The sequence below is a fragment of the Centruroides vittatus genome, unplaced genomic scaffold (genome assembly GCF_030686945.1).
Source record: "Centruroides vittatus isolate TY-2023 unplaced genomic scaffold, ASM3068694v2 contig_1079, whole genome shotgun sequence".
Classification (NCBI taxonomy): domain Eukaryota; kingdom Metazoa; phylum Arthropoda; class Arachnida; order Scorpiones; family Buthidae; genus Centruroides; species Centruroides vittatus.
This window is the reverse complement of record NW_027120694.1, coordinates 304082-327793: the sequence shown is the minus strand read 5'-3', so window position 1 is coordinate 327793 and position 23712 is coordinate 304082. Positions and strand designations below refer to the sequence as shown.

At 30.0% G+C, this 23712-nt stretch overlaps 1 protein-coding gene across 1 annotated transcript in view; it reads left to right on the top strand.

The window, feature by feature from the left end:
- The window catches only part of LOC136974426 (TGF-beta receptor type-1-like), a 60633-nt gene extending 42893 nt beyond the window's left edge, over nt 1–17740 (top strand). Inside the window, exons 3-10 of the mRNA XM_067269306.1 lie at nt 455–569; nt 1155–1279; nt 2625–2858; nt 2952–3182; nt 15772–15939; nt 16021–16302; nt 16377–16507; nt 16575–17740. Coding sequence (XP_067125407.1) covers nt 455–569; nt 1155–1279; nt 2625–2858; nt 2952–3182; nt 15772–15939; nt 16021–16302; nt 16377–16507; nt 16575–16700 — 1412 coding nt within the window. The 3' untranslated portion in view covers nt 16701–17740. The remainder of the gene's footprint in view (nt 1–454; nt 570–1154; nt 1280–2624; nt 2859–2951; nt 3183–15771; nt 15940–16020; nt 16303–16376; nt 16508–16574) is intronic.
- Nucleotides 17741–23712: the final 5972 nt, after the last annotated feature.

The window sequence follows — 23712 nt, the reverse complement described above, 5'->3', positions numbered from 1 at the left end:
AACCTATGTCCTTCACTTATTAACAGACTTGTCTTTACTACTGCACATACAGCAGCCTGATTGAGATTCACGAAATTATATATTTACAAATTTCCAATTTAAACACAGAATTATATAATATATATATAGATATAAATATAGTTTACATTTCAGCAATGTTTAAGCTCATAAATAATCTTAATGTCTTCAAGAATTTTGTTTTTATTAATAATTGTTTGCTGAGTAATATAGAAAATAGTTTAAACGTACACGAATTGGGCATCGTAAAAAGTTCAAAGTACCACGTATTTTAAAATTCTGTTGTTATATAATAATTTTAAACAAATTTTCCCATTATATTATTTTCTTTGATAAAATTTTTCGTTTAAAATAAATAAATAGCCTATTTTTAGACTTTCTTCAGAATTCAAAATTATTTACTAAAAATAGTAATAATGCTTATTCTTATTTTTAGCTTTAAAATGCTACTGCAATACTTGCCCGGAACAAAACTTTACTTGCGAAACAGATGGACTCTGTTTTCTTTCCACATCAAAGGCCGAGAACGGAGAAATTACTCGTACATATCGGTAAGAAATTTTCATATATTTACTTTCAGTTTTTCAAAATAAATAATAGGATACTGGCACATAACTTTTATTGTTTTAAATATGTCGTAACAAAAGTGCTGAAGTTTTTCTAAATAATCCTTATACTTCTTATTAATAAATATAGAATTAAATTGCATTTCAAGGTGAAAAATAATATTTTGACAGTTTTAAATTAAAATAACAACCAATCCAATTATATGTTTTTTTTTTTTTTTTTAAAGCACATATAGGTAAGATTGATTTTTGATAATGAAACAGATCTATGCCAAATTAATTAAATGAGGAGATTGAAATTTATAATGTAGAATTATAAGAAAACATAATTTCAGTCATGAATAGTTTGTTCATACTCAATAAGGAAAGAATTTTTTTGAAGTGTGAATAATTCTAAAATAAATAGTTATAAAGTTTAGTTGTTTAGTATATGTCCATTTACTAAAAATCTTTACGATTATACTCTAATTTAAACCTTTACAAATGTTTATTTTTGAATTGTAGCATTAATTATAACAAATCTAGTGTATTAATATTATTCATATTATTAATTTCTTTTATTTGTTTTAGCTGTTTGAATACTAGCAAAAATTTTCCTCCAGAAAATCCATTGGTTTGTTATACGTCTGCCAGTTGTTGCGGAAATTATAATTTTTGTAATAAGGATCTTCAGTCAGCTTTTCCTTATGAACAAGGTCAGTTATTTAAATTTTAGAGCATTATTTTTCGATATTTACCATTTGAAATGTAAGGAATTAATAAATATAAACAAGTACTTAAAGAAACAATTAAGAAAATATGCCCCTTTTTATAATTTATTTACAGTGTTTATATTCCTTAGACAATGTAGTTAATCTGTAAATACCAATTTCATTTAAAAAATTAACTAGAATGCAAATCATAATTTTTACTTATGAAATAATTCAAAGGATTTACATTATTTATTGTTGTTATTGTTACATTTCTCATCTTTGGAACAAGCATCAAAGTTTAAACAATGGGGGGTAATCATATTTCTCATTGAACGTTAGTAATTTAATAATTCGAAAGAACCGTTGTATTTATAAATTAATTTTATTTTTCCTAAAAGTGTTTTGCTTTTGTGCAGCTGTTGTTTTCATAAAAGATTGCAGACAATTGTATTAATATACTTGTTTACAAAATCAACTACAGAAATAAAACATTAGTATCATTGTTTGTTTATTAGTGTAATGTCTGTAGACATATAAAATAAAATATGTTATATATATTTATTAAAAAGTGCTCATTTATTATAATTATCACGAATAAGTTGGCAAATTTAAAAATATATTTTACCAATGTCGCCGTAACGGAAAGTCAATGTATATTATTATTTTTCTGCGACTTTGAGGTTCTTTTTTCTAACTTTTTATAAAAATGTCTTCGTGATTTATTTTTGAATATCATATTAACTGTAATTCGAGTTATTATTATAGTGTAAGAGAAGTGAAAAAATAAATGTAAATATATTTAATGTTACTTATCCACGAAGAAATTAATATTTGTGCTTGAGGAATTTAAAAAATAAAGTCATTATACATTTTTAAAAAATTCATTAAAGTAAATGCTGGTTTAAACTTTGTTATGTGTGTTTAATATTTTAATGTTAGTCTTTCAAGAGAAGTTCATCTTAAATTTAAGAGTTTCTTTCGTGCATTGGAAATTGCTTAAAAAGTTTGTTTACGTTAGAAATAAGAATTATTATTTATATTTATGAAGTGTTTCTTATGTCAGTGAACTGCTTTATGTTTGTTCATTGATTTATTTCTTTTGCATGTCTGTTTATTTCTTAGATGATTTATATCAGTAGAAAAAAATGCCATTACTCCTCCTCAAATTTAGCAAAGATTTCTTTATGTTAATTTAGAATGTCTGCATTTGTAATTAATATTTATCCTAATTTTTTGCCCTATCTACGATTACCATAATATTAATTTTTGAATTTTTAAAAATTCGGGAAAATTTCTTATAAATAAAATGTGAAATTTATTGCAATGTAATAGTTTTGTTCTTTTACAGATGAACAAACTAAAGATACGTCTACCTTGAGTCTGGTTGAGTTAGTTATATTGATTGGAGGACCTATCTGTGTATTTTGTATTGCTTTTATGATTGTCATTTCGGTATGGCATCAAAAACAGAGATTAAGAAGATACAGATCCGAAGTTGAAGCAACAATTGAATGCGGCGATCAGCCTTACGGACAGACGTTAAAAGATTTGATGGAAATAACCACTTCCGGTTCCGGTTCAGGTAGAAAATAATAGGAACATCAATAAACATTAATGAATTTAATGACAATTAATTTATTAAATAGATTTTAAAGTAGATATTTTCGTGTTTAAGGTCTTCCTTTACTCGTTCAACGAAGCATTGCTCGTCAAATTCAATTGATAGACGTGATAGGCAAAGGGAGATTTGGAGAAGTATGGAAAGGGCACTGGAGAGGGGAAACCGTGGCTGTAAAAATATTTTTTTCGAGAGATGAGAGATCGTGGTTTCGAGAAGTGGAAATATATCAAACTGTGATGTTAAGACACGATAATATTCTTGGTTTTGTGGCAGCTGATAATAAAGGTTTGTAAAAAAATTTATTTATATATGTAAGATAAACATTTAAAAGTAACATTAGAATAATTCCACAGACATTTTTATGTACCATAATGTTTTATAATGTCATTAATATTGATTTTATTTCTGATATTAGACATTTAAGGATTAAAAATATGAAACACTATAATAAAACAACAGTATTGAACGAAATATTATTTTATTTTAAAATTTTACTATGTTGCACTGTGTTGTAATGGCATATTGTTAATCATGAAATAGTGAAGTTTATTCAAAATAAATTAATGAGTTTTTATTGGAAAATTGTTTTTATGGATTGATTTCTTTGTTGCGTTATAAAAAGATGCTACTGTTTCATTTATTTGCGAACAAATAAATGTACTATTTGACTTATAGATTGCTGAAGAACTGGATGACAATCAGTTTTTTTTTTATTGGTTAGATAAAACAGAAGCATGATTCTTAAATGTAAGCAAACAATTACTTGATATTAAATTTACACAATTTATTATTGAGAGTTATGTTAAATAATTTCCATTGTTACAAAAAGAAAAATAATAATACTAACAATTAGAACAATGTTTTAAAAAAACATACATTGCTAAGAAAACAAAAAGATTATTTGTGTTATGCATTTAATACTTGGAAATTCAATAGTTATGTTTTGTAATTAGGATTTATTTTTTTGAAAAGTTCAAATTTTTCAAGTCAGTTACTAGCATATTAAAGAAAGAAAGACATTTATTTTCAAATTAATAAAACAATAGAAAAATATGTAAATAGAGTTTGCTGAACTTTTATGGTGCAAATTTATTTTATACAAATGGTTACAGTATAACATAGGATGTTTGAGAAAGGTCATTTATGTATTTAAATATCTTTATTATTATACAAATTTATAATACAAACGAATGCAGTTTGCGATATAAGAAAGAATACCTCAAAAAATTATTAGCATGCATTCACTAAACCTCTGAATTCCACAGACTCCTACAAAAGGCTTCTCTAAACTGTTCTGTAGATTCAATCAATGTCAAAGAGCAACTATAATCTTTTGAGTGTTGAACACTTCCTGTGTCTTTTAAATGTCTGCATCAAATTATAAATTGAAGACACACTTCATGGCATCTTTTTGTACTTCCTGTGATACAGTAAAAACTGCTTAGGTGACCACCTGCATTTGACGGGCACCTGTCAAAATGGGCAAAAATTTCTGGCATGGAATTGTTTATACATAGAGTCTTCATTTAAGTTACCTGTATTAAACAACCACCTGCATAATGTGACCACAGGCATCGATTTTTGGTCGGAAACAACATACAACAACTGTAATAAACTACCATTTCCACGAATATATCTGGTCTAAACTATTGTTTGAACCTATCTCAGCAACATTCCCCCTCCTAGTATAATGAATTAATCTAAACTCTTGTTCAAACCCACCTCTGGCATTTCTCTCACTCTTGAAATTAGGTACAGGTTTTAATAGGTTAATCATTATCAGAACATCTTTATGATATAATCAAACATTTCATTAAATAATGATACAATCCTTTTATATATCAAAGTAGACTTTGGTAATTTGCATATTAAAGCAAAACTGTTTTGTTAAGATTATTATAATTTAATTGCTGAGAATGTGAAATAATGTAAAACATTATTAACAACAATATAAATAAATGTAGAACATTAATATAACAATTAGAAGAAGAGTTAAAAATATTTAAAACTATTTTTTTTTAAATTTCTAAAGTAAATGCTAGTTATGATTTGCTACGACAGACTTCTTAAGTTTATTTTTTTAATATTTTACATCTTGTCAAACACAGCAAATGATGAATGGTTAAGCAAACAATAATTATATTTTTTAATGATTTAAAAAACATTTACATAAAAAGAAAGGACTGATTCTTTTATCAGGGAAATTTACTTCAAAATAAATTTAAATTTTTTCATTTTGCTAAATCCTTTACAAAAATTAAGGAAGATTTGAAAGACATTGTTGTAAAATAGTCTCAAATCACTCATTATTTTACTTTTAAAAATTTAAACACATATAATGAGGAAGATTAATGAATGGAAGAAAGTGCAGATAGTATCTAATGAATGAAAATACTCTAATTATGATATAATCTCCCATAAAGACTCCCAGAGATAAAATAATAGTTTATCGCAGTTCAATAGTTACAACGTAGATGAAAGTTTTTATATTTTTTATAAATGGGAGATATCATTGATGTGTAAGCAATACTTTAAAGAAAAATCTGTAGAAACTGAAGCTTTATAAAGAGAGTTCTTTTCTGTGGTTTTAATTTTGTTACTATATAGTTTTTTAAATATGTAAAATTTCACATGCAGAAAATAATGCTAATAATTGATATTTTTATATGAACAAAATAATTACTTATACTACTTTGTCTTTTATACCAGTACTTTTTAATCTTTTTCCATCCCAGACTGGAAAATTTATGGATAATTTATGAATTATACTTATTTATTATATATATATATATATTTTTTATTATTATATATTATATGTATTATTTATACATGCTTATCTGGAGTTACTGTGCATAACAAAGTATGTACAGTAACTCTAGATTATTATTTAAATGTCATCCATAATCATAGATAATCAATTATAATAATTTTTGACCAATTTTGTTCATTGTGAATCATCTGTAATTTTCTTTAATTATTTAAGACAGAAATCATAACATTAATTAATTATATTCATTATTATAGCTCTAATAATAATATAGAATAGAAAGGGAACATTTATTTTATGGTTATCATAAAAGAAAATATTTCAGTTGTTTTAACAAAACCTAAAACAATTAGATAAACTAATAATGATAAAATTTATGTTATTTTTATAAAATAAGAATTAAAATAAATTTAATGTAACATGTAAGAAATTACCATTAAAATGTACATAATTTAACCCAACAGAATTCTTTAAATTTACAGTTTATCAATTTAAGAAGTCAAAATTTATATATTTTTATTTGGATATAATCTAAAATTGGGTTAATACTACCCTAGGTATACAAAATGGCAGCTTGTCTCTGATTCCAGCAAGGAAACAGTGGGACGCACGTTCTAACCTAACCTAACCTATTCTAATAAATTACCATGATTATTAACAACCAAATTATTAGAATAGGTTAGGTTAGGTTAGAATGTGCGTCCCACTGTTTCCTTGCTGGAATCGGAGACAAGCCGCCATTTTGTATACCTAGGGTAACATTAACCTAAAATGGATTAATATTGTTGCTAGAAAAAGAACACAATGCAACTTGAACACTGAAAGTGGACAAAATATTGAAAGAACTACAGAGAAGGTGTGAAACAATTGCTACTGTTGTCTTTGAATAACAGGATTAAAAACTTTTAAATTACCATGTTTTACAAGAAGAATTTAACAGAAAAATGGGAATACAATAGATCATTTACATTTCTTGATGTCCATATCAATGTAATAAGATGTAAAAATACACAGTATAAAATTACAATAGATGAATATAAATCACACAAACTAGTCTCACATACTTTAGTCAGCCAAATGCAATATAACTGAAGACTTGAATGTCACTTTTAAAGAACACAAAAAGTCACTTTCAGATAGAAGTGATTGTACTGTATTTCCTTGCAAATTATTATTTAGGTACTTCTGTATGAAAATTTCTTGTTTTTGCATTTTTTGAAATATCCTACTTTGCTTATAAGAGCATTCTCTCGTGCATATCAACTTGCTTTGGCTTATAAGAGAATTGCATTGATTTGCCAATGTAAATTAAATGTAAAGATTTTTAATAATGGTTACTATTTTAACACATCTTTGCTGTTTTCTAAGAAAACTTCATTGCTGATTGAGCCTCCCATAATTTGTAATTGATAGAATGATTCGAGTATTGTTCCCCCATCTGTGCTATCAAACCCCATTGGATGCAACTGTTATAATCTAAGTTGCCTAATATGCTGGAGTATTATATTAATTTTTGAAGTCTTGATTGATGTGATTATGTTAATAGTGCAAATTTAATTTCATTTTTTATTCTATATGTCTTGGAAAACAAGTCTTTGGAAAAGTCTAAATTATTAATTTTTCATTTTGATTTCTTTCTTCATTTATTTTAGTGGAATATAACAAGATAAGAACAAACTTTTCCATTTGTATATTACCATAATTGTAGACTGTATAAGAACAACTTTGTTTTCTCTCAAATAACATATACATAGAGACCTTCATACATATTTAAAGGCACACAGAAAAGATTTACAGTTAGTTTCTGAGTCTTTTCCCCCACATCTTTCCGTGTTAGCTTTGTTTGATTGTTAAACTATTTAGCCTACTTAGTAAAGTTCTATTTGTATAATTACAGGAATATCTTCATGTTATATCTGGTCTGTTAATTATTAATCCAATTATATGTTGTAGCGTAGATTTTTATTATTTATTTTAAATAATAAATACGAAAATTTGTTCCAACATATTTTTGTTTTTCTCGTTTACCCATTTCTACTTGTCAAGTTGATTTATATATATTCTACATACTTAACATAGAATCTGCTTAATTGACTTCATCAAGACAAAAGATTCATGAACTCAATTTACTAAAGGCTAAACAAAGAAGATACAATGAACACTAACATTGTTTACAGTTATATGAAATCAATTACATTTTATCTACTTCATTCTCTTCCTCCTCCTCTGAACTCTTGGGAATAAAAATAGCATAGCATTGAATAAATGAAATATTTATACATTAGGTATGTGAATGTACTCGGTTGTATCTCGAGTGCATTTAAATACGTAGTAATAAACTAAAAAAAATTGTGCGCATGCAAAGTTAAGTTTTTCATACATGGAAAATAAATTATACTGATGATTAGTTTTTAACATTCATTTCAGTTTTACAGGAACTTACATTAATTGCAATTTTTCTAAACTGTAAGTAATTTTATGAAAATAAGATATTTCTTATACAGTTTCAGGACAGTTACATACACTTACTAAAAACAAATGTTGACGGTGATGTACTCTATAAATATATTTTAAAAATTATTAGAATTCTTTATAATGCCATTTAAATAATATGTATATATGTATATACATGGGTGTCTGCAGAAGAGGCAAACAAGCATTTACCATCTCATGGAACAAGTAAAAAATTTCTTAAATTACAATCGTAAAAGTGATCGAGATACGTAACCTTACACCTTTCACCATGGGATACTTCGATGCAATACAGGTACTCCTCACTTTACGACCGAGTTCCGTTCCGACGACTACGTCGTTAAGCGAGGAGCTTGCACCGGGAATATAGAATTGTTGTAAAATTATACAAATTATGCAACAAACTTCAAATTTATTCATAAAAAGACTATTATAGTACGCTATTAGCCTATTATAGTACTATAAGACAGTTATAGTACGCACAAGCCTATTATAGTACGCTTAGTTCACCATTTGCCACAGACCGACACTCAAGCTGAAAAAAGGGGATTCCCCGAATTGCAGGTCGAAACTCAATTGTTCGTAAGTGTGAGTGGTCGTTAAGCAGATAGGTTGTACAGTGAGGAGTACCTGTACTGTGTTCTATAATAATATAAATTACATTAATTTATATTTGATTATTTGTCTCCAAGCTTTGCTCCCCGGAAAATTTTCTATCGATTTTCAAGTGTGTATATATATATATTTTATATTACCAATAATTCATTTAATTTTTTGAATCAGATTTTATATTTTTGTTTTGTTTTAGTTTTGCATATATCAGTTTTATGTAAATTGCATTCCATTTACTTGGAGAAAAAATGACTTTGTTAGCAAGTGAAATTTTTTAATCGCAAGAGATACAAATTTGCATAAAACTGATCTATATGCAAATGAAATGCTTGACTTTGCATATACAAGCAGAAGTATAAAAAATAAAACTTTGGATATATATAAATAAATAATATCTGACCTAAATATTTTCAATAAATATTCAAAATCTGTTATTTGAATTACAATAAGTGTTGATAAGTTCTAATTAGCTTTTTTAGCCTTTATGCTTTAAAATATCTGAATTTATAATATGTTATAAATTCTCTACCCTTGTAAATAAAATTTTTTTAAATAAGATTTTAAGTGTATATAATTATTCTGTCCCTTTTCTCCCTAGATACTTAGTTTACTGTTTAAAATTTGGCAAGGTTTGAGTTGAGCATCTGCCAACATTCTGTATTTTGAAGCCACTGATCTTCTAAACCTTTTAGATATTTATTTATTTACTATGTTTTCTTAATGATGATAAGCTATGAGTTAACCGATTTGCTTTACTACAAATCTCTGTTAGTTAGGAATCTGTTTTTAATTGTAATAACTTTAGATTTTGGATTATTATTAATTTGCAGGATGCAAAACCAAATGAATGAAAACTTATGCTAGAAAAAAGGAATCGTTTGCTTGTACATCAGTTAGTTTGGATTAGCGAGTGCATGCTTCATATGTTTAAAAATTTTCCCTAACATTTTTTCATATAACTTGATAAATATTCTCATAAATTTATTCAGATGTTTCAATATAAATTGAATTGTTAGGTAGATAAAACAAGTAAGCAAATGAATTCGTTCTAAATACTATAATTGATGAGGTAACCTGAAGGTTGTCGGCATCAAATTACAGTATTTAAAAGTCAATTTGAAAGCAGGTTCGGGTTATGCAACGATACAGGTTATCTGCCAGTTTCGATCTGCAACTTATCAAATGGCTTTTTCTTTGTCTAAACTTACTTGAGCATCTTTAAAAAATGTGAGAAATTTATTCTTCGTGTGCTGTAGACATATTCATTTGCCTTTATGATTTCTTTTTTTTCTGATATTATCAAAAGTGTGTGCACATTACATATAATGTATATTCTAGTTCTTTCTTATTCATTTTTTATGCATCAATTCATACTTTACTTAGTTATTATTTGACAGTACTATTTTAACTTGTATACTGCACTCTTAGAACCTATAACTGGTGTGATATAAAAAAAACAAAGGATGCAAATCACCACAAACGTTTTCGAATCATTGGCAGTTCTTCCTCAGCTGTGAGACTGAATTACTGATGGGACAGAGCGGATTGTTAAAGGAAATTTGAGAAACAATTATAAGGTGTTACATGAGACGTGTGTGTTGTTCTAGTTGACCTACCATGACCTTAAAGTTCGGAGTCCATCAATGCCTGCCATGCTGTCGACAGAACCAACTCATCCTTAAAATTGATGCAGTTCTCATTGAGGGACGATTTGTAGATTTGAATTGCCTCAGGCCACTTAAGGTGTTTGTTGTGTGACGTAGTGTGTACGATCACACAACAAACACCTTTCGCCTGATGGAACTCCTTGATGGACTCCGAACTTTAAGGTTATGGTAGGTCAACTAGACAAACACACACGCGTCTCATGTAACACCTTATAATTGTTTCTCAAATTTCCTTTAACGGTTCGCTCTGTCCCATCAGTAATTCAGTCTCACAGCTGAGGAAGAACTGCCAACGGTTCGAAAACATTTGTGGTGATTTGCATCCTTTGTTTTTTTATATCACACCGGTTATAGGTTCTAAGAGTACAGTATTTTACACATCCTGGTGTTTTGCAGTGTAATGTTGAACTTGTATACTGAAAGCTCAAGTTTCTGAGAATTATGTAGAAAAAAGAGAATTACCTCCTCTTCTGTACGTAAAAACTGTCAGAGAACTGTTTAGAAGTAGTCTGTCAATTTTAGTTTTTTTATAGTGAATAGGTTTGAGAATCGATCACTCAGTTTGTGTCATTGGATATCATTAACATAAGATAAAATTTTTATGTTTATTTTAGCATATGATATTATATATTCAATTATTTTTCCTTGTTTTATTCTTTAAAAAAAAAAAGAATTGTCATTTTGTGGCCATTTTGTATTCCTGTCACAATGCAATTTAAGCAGTTTGTCTCCTATTTTATAATTAGGCAATATTACAATATTTATAAATAATATAGCCTGATATACAATTCCGAATTATAATTAGGAATGCTAATTGAAATATCTGTAGACAATTTCATAAAACAACTTTCAATTAGACATGCTATTCTATAGTGACACGGCAGAGCCATTTGGTCTAGGATTATTTTATATTTTACAAACATTCAGCCATTAATTGATTACTGTAGTGTTTTTAACCATTTTTTAATAGTGACACCCCAACTTTGTAATATTTAAACTGATACAGAAGTAGAGACACTGCAAGAAGAGTTACTGCGTTTTTGAACTTTCAGTAATACATGGTGCTGCTTGCACTATTTTATAGCACTCCAGTGAAAACCACTGGATTGTTGTATTGTCATTTGGTCTTCAACTGACAACACATTCCCCAATAAATTTATTAAGGCATTCAATAAGGTGTTGTACTTACTGTTTAACAAACTGATATGCAGTTTATAACACTCACTTCCAAGATAAGTGCTAGCAACTTTTAATATATTAAAAACATAAATCAAAGCTAGTTTTGATTAGTTTTAAAAAAAGCATTGTTTACCCTTAAAGCTTCAAAATACATACAAAACAATAAAATTTAAACAATGTGTTTAACAAAACTCAAAAGAGATGCTTATCAAATACAATAGTAAACAAAGTTATTGTATATACCAGAGGTGGGCAAGCAAGAGTTCAGTGGGAGCCGAAATGTAGGTTTTGCAAAATGCACGGGAGCCGCAGTTCTGTACTGTTGTGGCGAATAGTATGGTAAGGCGCACGATTTTATTATATAATACGAATATAATATAAAACAAATATTAAATTTTTTTAATAAACATATTTTCACAAAATTATAAAAATAAAATTGTAATAATAATAATAATAATAATAAAGAAATTAACACTTTCAGCAAGAGCCGCATGTAACTCAAAAAGAGCCGCATTTGCCCATGTCAGGTACATACAGTAAAACAAAATAGCTCTCAAACTTTCTGTGAAAATTCGAACCCGCCGGAACCAAGCCGTTAATAATAAAATTATTTTATTGCTTGGTTCCCATGGAGAAAATATGAATCAGGAGGAACAAGAGTTGAAAAACGCGAGTTGGCGAAACGGAATAACGTGACCGAGAGGATAAAAGGGCGACGAGGGAAAACAGGGGGGCCGGTTACGTTCTGTCAATTTGACTGTGTGTGTGCGCAATATCGAGGGAAACCACCCGAAATCGACGGAATACGTTGACTATGAGGACCGACCCGGATCACGAGGTATGACCCAAATTTATGTACACTCTCCCTCCGTGGATCCGAAAAGAGGCGACTGTCGCGCGCTTCTTCTGTAATTATATCGTTAGCTTAAATAAATTTTTGTTGTTGTTATTATCCATTGGCTATGTCTTTTATTCGGGTATCGTCACCGCCGCTCTATCGTCGGACTCATCCACTTCCTCCACTCGCCTAAAAACGCGTAACGCGTAACACTTCAGAACCGCCATCTTGACGTGGGCAGGTCTAACGGACTTGTAAGCCGAAAAAAGGAGGAACGAGACTCCGTCCGCCTCCCGGCACCCACATTTCCAATGAAAAACAGAAAAAGAACATACTTTTTCCCTGTTTCTTCTCTTTGCCTAAAAGAAAATGAAGTTATAATTTTCAGCAATAACTCATACAATAATTTTCATCAAACATGCTTGCATATACATAATTATCTAATGTATTTGTAGTTATGTTTTATACTTTACAGTTAAAATTGAATGAGAATTTCAACAACTTGATGTTAAGCTTTTGCATGTAATGCCATTTCTGTTTAGGACAGTGATTCCCAAACTTTTTCAATCCACCGCCCCCTTTGTTCCATAAAGTTATATCCACCGCCCCCTAACCCATTTTCTCTTGTGTGAGAAAGGATTGGAAATATTCTTAGGAAAACTTTTCTATGAATCTCACACTTTGTGCCCTTACCTTACATTGTTCTCAACATCTGGAAACCATTAAACGCGATGTTTCCTCTTATCCATTTAATAGAGGGAAGGGAATGGCTGTCAGTGACCCCAACTTATGCCTTTGGTCACCGTTCAGTACCCTGCCTCCAGTGCCCCCCTAGATTTACTCACCGCCCACGGGGGGGGCGGTAGTACCCACTTTGGGAACCACTGGTTTAGGATATTATAAAGTGATTTTCATGCAGTAGTTATGCTTGATTGTCTTCTAAAAAGATAATTTTAAACTAAATTGGTGAACCAATTTATAAAACTTAAATATATTTTATAATTATGATACAGATAAAGATTTTGTCATTTAAGTTTGTTCCAAAAGTATGGTAAAATAATTTTTTCCTCCATTTTTATCACAGCTTTTTTAATTATTGAACATCCAAATGGCTCATGCTAGGATGTGGTCATCTCTGCGGAAATGTGCTTGATTTGTTTTGTAAAATAAGTCATTTGGCATTCCAAATATTTAAAAATGCTTCAGCTATTTTCAAAAATAGAATTGCATTCCGTAATTAGATTTCTCCATATCATTAAAACTTTGATCTTGTGTATTATTCTCAATTCGACGATGAATTCAAGTTTCTGAGATAAAGAGGTGAGAGGTTAAAAATAAGGGAGTTGGGCGACGTCCTAAAAATCCAAAGTCAATGAGCCATAGAGTTGTTTGCGAAGATACCAAAAAATTGTGTGCATGCCGAGTTCCAAAACACTTCAACACAAATCATGGGTCGTGTTGAATGTGACTCAGTTTGCAAAGTTTTCTGCAGTGAAGAAAATTTTTTAGAGGACTTAGTTATCAGGGACAAAACTTGGGTAAATTGCATTACATCCGAGTCTAAAAAAGAGTCCACGACTCCGTGTCACTTTTGGTCACTGTCTGCCGAAAATAACGGCAGGCTTTTTAACAGAATTTCTTTGCAATCCATTCATATTTTTAAACAATGAAGAAACAATTAATGTATATTTATATTGTGAGCTATTGGATAAACTTTGATGTGCCATTAGGTAGGAAAAAGCCTGGAAAGTTTTGACAAAAATAGACATGCCTGATACATTGATGATGCAACTCCATAGTTCAGTGTAGACTTAAATTTGATTCAAAAGTAATAGAATAGCCTGTGTATAGTCCTTAGAACGCTCCAATTACCATCTTTGTGGTTTACATTTCTCTGGTGGCAATACTTTGGAACAAGGAATCTTTGCTTTTGTCTCATGCCGGAAAAGTGTATTTTTCTACTTATTATAAAGTCTAAACTAGAAAAATTTGGCGATTTCACATAACTATTTCTAGTAATGTGCCAAACTACTGCCGGATTAAGTTGGGCTATTATCATCAATTAAATTCTAAATATGGTACTAGAGGTAGGCATTACGTGCCATCTCTTATTAAATTTAATAATTAATTTAGGATATTCTGGAAGAAAATAATCAGCATCTTTATTGAATTTGTTTATTTGTTGTTTATTTTCTATTTGCAGATAATGGTACTTGGACACAATAAAAGTTTGTAGCTTGTAGGTAAAATTAGTAAATATTATTATTAGTGAGAAAGAAGTAAAAAGCAAGGTGTATTTGGCATATTATTTATTTTTTATTTTTTCTTTTCTTTGTTTTTGGGCGTGCAGAGCCAAGTACTTAACAAACAGAACAATGTTCAAATCTATTGCTTTATAATTAAGCAACTATACATAAAGAAAATGAATTTTTTCAAACCTTAAAATGTTATGCTACATGAGAAAAAGTGAACTTAAACAATCAATGGTATTGAAATTATTCTGAAATTTTAAAAATATATTATCAGAACTACAATAAGAAAGATTAAACTTAAGTTTGAGTAGAAAGCGGATAAGATACTAATGTTCTAAAATAGAAATTGCATATCCATTTTCTATGTAAAACAGAACGTTCATCTTTCTTTGTTGTAATACCAAAGATGAAATTAAATTATTTAACTACAAAATTTGTCTATCTTTTTAAATTCTAAGATATTTCTGCTGTTATATGATGGAATAGCAAAAACATAGAATTCTCTTAGTGCATTGTTTCCACTAAGGCATATCAGGATGCAGTTTTCAAAAATTGTAGACCTATAAATTCCAACTTGCGTCCGTCTGTCTGGCTTCATTAATCTCGAGAACGGAGTTAGATTGACGACAGTCGAAACCAGATATGGAGAGCTTAGTGGCACGAGGTCCCGATTAACCATAACTCCCAATTAAACTTCTGGTTTGGATTGGAAATCGTGCTATTTCAATTCAAAAATTTTAGATAGATGACCGAAATGACTCCATTGTTAACAGGAAAAGTGGGATGTACAGGGGTAGGACGCTACTGAAATTGAGAGCATTGTGACGAAAAATTGCAACCTAGCATTGTAATGATGTCACAATAAATAATTGCTCATTATTATTATACTGCTAGTTCTTAATTAAAATGTATTTTTATGTATTTTTACATTCACTTTGATAACTCTACTTTAAACTTTAACATTTATGCTGTTAATTTTTATATATAAAAATTTTCTGGAATAGATTTACGGAAATGTAAAATTTTATCTATAAGTTATTAGCTTAACATTTATTTTATTGAATTGTTGTTTATTTTCTATTTGCAGATAATGGTACTTGGACACAATTGTGGTTAATAACCGATTATCATATGAACGGTTCCTTATTTGATTACTTGAACAGAACAACAGTCGATATCGCTACCATGTGCAAGATGACTTATTCGATTGCAAATGGATTAGCTCATCTTCATATGGAAATTATGAGTACACAAGGTTGGTTGGTTGCGCAAAAGTATTAAAGAAATTTCTTATATTAATAATAATAATAATAATAATAATAATTCCATTATTTAGGGAAACCGGCTATCGCTCATCGTGATCTAAAAAGCAAGAACATTTTAGTAAAAGCCAGTAAAGAATGTGCCATTGCTGATTTAGGGTTAGCGGTGAGATTCGATTCCGTGACAAACTCCGTGGATATTCCGCCGAATCCGAGAGTGGGTACCAAGAGATATCTTGCTCCGGAAGTATTGGGAGAGACGATCAACACAAATCATTTTGATTCGTTCAAGAGAGCAGATATATACGCCCTCGGACTCGTTCTTTGGGAAATTGCACGTTGTTGTGATATAGGGGGTAAGTTTCCGAAATTTACTGCAGACACTCGTAAATTAAAGTAAATACCGATTAATTACAATTGTTATTTACAGGTATTTATGAAGGTTATCAGTTACCTTATTACGATATGGTTGCACCCGATCCTACAATCGAAGAAATGAAGAAAGTGGTTTGCGTGGACAAACAGAGACCAGCGATTCCTAATAGATGGCAGTCTTGTGAGGTGAGTCACTAATTTGCACATTTTTAATTTTGATATTTGAAATATTCATTTATTCTTATCCAAATAGGCTCTGAGAGTCATGTCAAAAATTATGAAAGAATGCTGGTATCATAACCCGGCGGCTCGTTTAACCGCACTCCGGATAAAGAAGACGATTGCCAATTTGGGGGCTCACGAAAATTCAAAAATCTGATACTAATCTTTCGTAGAAAGATGATAATTTAACGTATAAAACCACTGCATGACTTTTATTACAGAATCTACGAGGATTACTTTCGTATGAAATGGAATCCTCGTACGAATGAAATGCTTTCGTATGAAACACTTTTCCCAATGATATCTTCATTTTTTAGTTTTTCTTAGAAAGATTTACATATTATAGAAAAGTTTTGAGGTTATTAACTGAATATTGTTGTCTTGTATTTCACTATTTCTCGATGTTAATATAAAAAAAAAAGAAGTTGGTAGTTTTATCATGTGACTGTTATTGTTTATAATGACGTGAGTATAGATTGTATAAATATTGAGAAATTGTAATTTCTCACTCGAAAGTTGATATTATTATAAAGAGAACATGCATTATATTGGAAGTTTTTGTAGGCCTCGTCTTTTTAAAGATGTTACGGCCATAATACTGGTGCTATAATGTGACTAATATTGGGATTCATAATCTCAGGCCTGGTCATAAAATTTGGAATAACATATTCCTAATCATGTTGTCCCTAAAGGAGGTTAAGTTTTCAAAAGAGTTTTAGTGATGCCCGACCTTTCAAACGAAGTTAGCTTAGTAACTATCCTTAGTATTTGTTTTTGGAATGATGATACAAGTAAAAATTAATTTATGTTCCTGTTTAAAATCAAAAGAAAAAACAACTTGGATTTGTTTTTTTATTATTAATTCTAAATTAAAACTGTAAATTGTTAACAAATAATTCATTACAATGTGCAATTTGTTATAAATTAAGGAAAGAACAGTAATAATATAAAAAAAATAACCATTGAAAATGGTCACATGGAGTTTAGCATATATAGGTGTCTGCATATGGTTTGTTGGATTTTCTTGCATAGCATCATAATGCTTGTCTACATATTTGTAACTTTTAAAGTTCATAAATTATTTATTAAAGGTTGCCAGTATATGGCGATAACACGACGATTAGATAAGAGTTGTAAATAATAGTATATTACGCTTGACGAAGCTTGATTGTTGTTTCTTTTCCTTTTTTTTTTTTTTTAAAGACAACTGTAAACTCCATGCTCGATGTCTCTGTGGTGCATTTCTACCGTTCGTTTGGGGAAATTTCCTGTCCGAAATGTCACGCATTTTTCGTTTCCATGCATTTAAATCAATCTTTTTTCATACGATCGATATTCGTATAGTGTAGGCTTTGTATAATAGAAACGATATTTGTGCCTTTTTACTATTAAGTAATTACTTTCTATTCTGTATTATTATCGGATGTTATATCGTCGTTGTCATCTTTAATTTGTCGATGCATCTATAGTTTTTTGGGGATGTAATAATCAGTTTGATGAACACTGCCATTTATATAGCTTTTCTGATTGTTGCACTAAAGCCCAATCATTTTTAATTGTGCTATTGGATTATATATACATACATATATATGTGTGTAATTTTTTATTATATATATATATGTATATATACGTGTATATGTGAGTGCGTGATTTGTTTTTTGTTTTTTTTTTTTCTTTTAAAAAGTGTATTAAGAAAACATTCCTGAAAATGATCTCCGAATAGATACTGGGTTTTGGAATAGTTTGTAACATACCAGTAAAGTTTAAATGGTATATTTGATACCATAAAAAAAAATTATATATAAAACTATGTGAGTGTTAGTCAACAGTTTTGTGTATTTTTAAATTTTGAGCTGTCTGACAGTCACAGATCGAGTGTGAGATGAGCAGTATTATACACACGAGTGTATGGAATTTATATATAGTATTCTTTGATATAAGAATTAAACTGTATCCCATTTGCGGACGGTATTTATTCCATTACGTTTGGATATATTAGGTGGGGGAATTCTTTTTAGCTAAGACAAACTCCGTTTTCACGATAAAAATATTTTACAAGAGCGTAACTTTTTGTGAAAGAACTGTACAAAACTAAACGGACGTAAAACTATATCATCTCGTCAGTGGTCGGAAGTACATGTTGCATTTATTCATTCTGGAGAATGGTTAGTCTAGACTGCATATAACTTAAAAAAAAAAAATAAAAAAGTGATATATTAGACCTACCTCGGTATGTTGTGTACTGAAAGGACATTCTGATTATTATGCTAAGTGTTGTTATATTTTTTTTTTTTTAAATTAAAAACTTCATCTTGTGATATATATAAAGAGAACTATCATCATTTAGTGGTGACAAAACTGTAGAAGTGCAAAAAAAATAAAAATTGTACTATTATAAAAACAAAATGAGTTTTTTTTTGTTTTGAATGTATTTCAATATTATACTGCTTTATTATTATTTTGCAACATTGTGATGTTTTATTAATTCCTACGTTGCTATAATTGTAATTCATATCAAACGCCTTTTTGACAATGTTAAAATTGAAAAATGTCAATAAAAAAAAAAGAAAACAAAAAAACTTTATTGTATTTTGTATATATGATTGTATAAAAATTTATTTTTTTAATATTTTACGTTGAATGGTTTTTGTTTGCACGATGCAATATATCCAAACTAAGGATTTTGGCGATTTTAATTAACTTTCGGCTTGATTTGCTAGGTCGGTGTTCGACAAGATCTCTCTGAAGCCGAGAGAGATTGGATTTCGAATGTGATGTGTCTGACCTCGTTACGAGTTATAAAAATTGGCGTGTACTATACGGTCTTGTTTTATGTGGATATTGTCGTCAGGTGTCACACAAATCTCTACTAGACATACTTATGCAAATATTTACTTGCTGATTACTTTCTACACGATGAAAACATTATGTGCACTATTAGAATTACTTTGCAGTGAAAACACAAATCCCATATCCCATGTAAAACAAGGCCCCTGCCATATATAGACCGTAGTATGTCGATTCTGTACGAAATAAATCCAGTCTAATCCAAACATTAACTTTACTTTTGTAAAATATATTGAATTAAAGATGTTTCTAATTCTTAATTTGGATATATTGTGTAAAATATGTAGGAATATAATGATTTCATGAATGATCTATTGGTATACTTTTAATTTTAACTAAAACTTGCACATTTAGTAACTAATTGTTAAATTATTTTTAACATTTTATTTACATATATGCAGTATATTCTATTGTATCTTCCTTCCAGTCAGTTATAAAGCACATACCTAAACATTATTGCAATGTAGTATTAATGGCCAGATTGCTGAAGCTGTCAAGGGAATTTTTTATATTTCAAATTAAAACTTTATTGGTGATTTACGATAACCATATTCTGAAGTAAACTGTGTGTAAATAGTTTCCGTTCAAATATCTTCTAACTGAAGAAATCTAAAACAATAATTAGTATCACACATTCCTATGTCTTTATTAGAAGAAATCTTTGTTTCTATAAAGTAAGGTGTGATATTGATTATTGTTAGAATAAGTTCCAGCTTTGAATTACACATTGTGTAAAATAAAGTTGATGCAAGTACAAATTAATGTAAAAAACACAAAACAAAATACATCAACAAAATGTTAGTTAAATCCCTATTTCATTATCAATATCATCCTAACTAATTTATTAGATTCAGATATACAGGCCAATATCTATGTTTTTTTTTAAATTTTTGATATACATTCCAGACACACCACACATTATTTTTATTACATTTACATTTTCGACTTCATATACTATCTTGTATATATATCAGATATCTCCTTTACCGTTCTGAAATTCTATATATATAAAAGGAGACATCTGTTGGCTATTACTCTTTCTTGTGTCTTGGAAATTCCATATACATTCTTATTATTATGCTAAGTGTTGTTATATATATATATAGAGGAGAGGAGGGTATTTTGGAATACCATTTACATTTCTAAAAATACCTTTACTGGTTTGGTTTTTGAATAAAAATCCCCAAAATCATCATGAGTATATACTATAACTAATTGTAACGAACTGTCACTTGTAAAAATAAATACTATTTATTTTGTTGTTATAAAAAAGTTTATTTAAAAAAGTCACAAATGGAGGTTATGAAATAGTCGGATAATATGGAATATTGAAAAACTAATTAACTTCACAAAACAGTTATTTTTAACTATAAAAAAAACCATATTTTTAAGATTATGTGCATGTCATTTCTGCTTTGAGTCTATTTACAAAAGCCACGGATATAATTTTCTTTCTCTGCTCCAGTACAGTCAAGGTGAGCCCACAGAAAACAGCTGAAGCATTGAATCCAAATTTCCCCTTGTTGATCTTTGGAGAATTTTCCGTTACAGAAGATACATTCGGCGTCTTTGTTTTCCGGTTCTTTAGTTGATGGCACGAAGTCCATTACAGATGATACATCAGAATGGAATGATTCATCGCTGGTGGGTTTAGGTCTAGAAGGTCGGTCTAAGTTTAATTTCTTAACAGGTGGTCTTTGAATGTTCGGTTTCTTTTGTTGTTTTGAAGCTTCTGGTTCCTTCTTTTTGTCCTTTTCTTTCAGTTTATCCTCTAACTCTCTTTTATATAGGGAATAGGTTTTTATAGAAGAAGATACAGCTTTCCTGCCTTTATTTGACTTCTGCTTTTTTGGAGGTGGTGGTGATATCTCTGGGTAGGACAAAATTTGTTGACATATCAGGGACAACCACATCAGGACTCTTGGAAGAACAGGGTTGAGGTGAATCAGAGCTTGTAGACGAACATGGAAGAGGGTCATTTGTTGGTCTCATAGTCTGAGGCCTAAGAACAGTGAGTGTAGAAGCAATAAAATCTTCACTGCTAAAAACATTTCTATTGACAGGATAAATACCAGTCACTTTAAAGCTGTTTACTGCTATGTCGCCAAGTTGTACTTTAAGGTAGACCCTGCCAAACAGTTCCATCATATCAAAAATACTCAAAGGCCTTGAGCTATGCCTTAAAAAAGATCTCACTTCCTCACTATAGTGAGACTTTAATGGACCCATAAAGGTTTTATCCAAGGGTTGGATTTTATGCGAACAGTGGGGTGTAGACATAAAATCGTAATGACTTTTCCTTGCTAAATTAATTATGTCAATGTTACGCTTGTGGGTTATGTGCCCGTCAAGGAGAAGCAGGATAGGTGATTCAGCTGAGGGTTTTGTTACAGCAATGAAATATTTAAACCATTTAGTAAAAATGTTTGTCTATATCCAACCATATGGGTGGCACGATGCGATGATCCCTGGTGGAGCACCTCTAAGAAGTTGTTCATTCATGTTCTTCCTCAAGAATATTACAAGAGAGAGAAAGTCAGCACCTGCACTCATACAGGGAATGATGGTCATGAGAGAACCTGTTTCAGCTGGAATAAGGGACCCAATTTGTCTATTTCCTTTTAGGCCTTCTACATGAGGAACTTTACTTTGAACCACAGACAAACCAGTTTCATCTACATTAAATATCCTGTTAGGAGAATAGTTGTATTTTTTGAAACCAACATCGATCAGGTCAAAAAAACTTGTCTATTTCTTCTTTATTAATTCCCCTGGCTCTGGCAAAAGATTTACCTATGGGTTTACGGACTGAAAGTTTCAGGTTCCTTTTCATAAAAGCAGTCTTTGCCAGCAGTTTCGTCCTTAAATAGATTGTGTATGTTATTGTAAACTGCAAGTTGATAGGCAAGACTGCAGACATCCCTTTTTGTGAGCCCATAGAACATGGCCTCCATCTCAACTAAATATTTTTGTAACTCGTCTTTTAGTTTTTTAGGAAACACTGGCTTATGGCCAAGAGTAGTTGAGGTTGCTACCTTTGCATTTCTCTCCTTACTGTTGACAAGGTGGAAGAGAGATGCTCTGGGAACCTGGAATTCCTTGGACACCTTAAGGTACCCCATCTTCTCACGAACAGCTTCTATAGCCTTAGCCATCTGCGTCTGACACCAAAGCTTTCGCTTCTTTCTCTTCTTTCCCCCATCTTCCTTCTTTCTAGGCATATCTGTTTTTTTTTTTTTTTTTTTTTTTTCACACTATTTAAAACTCTTGCAACTACTAAGGGGGTTAGGTTTAAATAGACAAAACACATCTGAAAACAAATGATTTGTAGGTCTAGACTATAGACTAATTTTCAAATAACAAAAAAATTATGGTTTTGCTTCCATTCCAATAGATTTAGCTTTTAAAAAAATGTACTTTGGTTTTAAATTAAGCTATATTACTATTTATATAATTAACAATTATTGTTTAGCTATCAATATTATACTCAAAACTCATTTTTTAACTATTTTTATTCAGTATATTTTGTCAGGTATTATGAAATACTAGGTATTTCATAATACCCAACACGCAATCTTGGAAAATGAACCTTTAAACTGATCAGCTAAAAAACAACCACAGTATAACAAACTACAATTCTTTTAGTGTGTACATTATGCTTAACATCAATGTTCAAGTCACATGTGTACTAGTAAGTTAAAACATTTGAAAACTTACCTGCAAAAACTCTTGAAAATTACAAAACACACTTTGTAGCGAGTGGTACGACAACATGCGGTCAACTCTCACTACACTGCATCATAGGAGTCTTTCTTGAGTAGTTCACAGTATTCCCATGTGATAACAGCAACAAACAGAGCCGAAACCTTGGTATTCCATATTTCCCAACTATTCCATAATACCCACCACTCATATATATATTGACTCGTTCACACTTTGTTAGTCCAGATGCCACGAAAATGTTTCCACTTAGCTCAATTGTTCCTTGTATACTGATGGGGATGGGGACAATTAGGCGGGTGACAACTGGGTGTATGATTATTCACCCAATTATTATAGACCTACCTAATGATATAAGGGAAAAGATTTTCCCTTATGGTTCAGAAATTTCCGACACAATAAATCAACTTTTAAATCGCTTTGGATGTACTTCAAGATGGCGTAAAGAACAATATTCCACTTGTGCAGCTTTAAGTTTTCACATTTAATATTGATAATTCTTTATGCATTGCTCCATATCTGTAGCATTAGATAAATATGAATATATACATTACTTTCTAAATTATGTAATATGTAATTATCTTGTATACACTCTTTGTTAA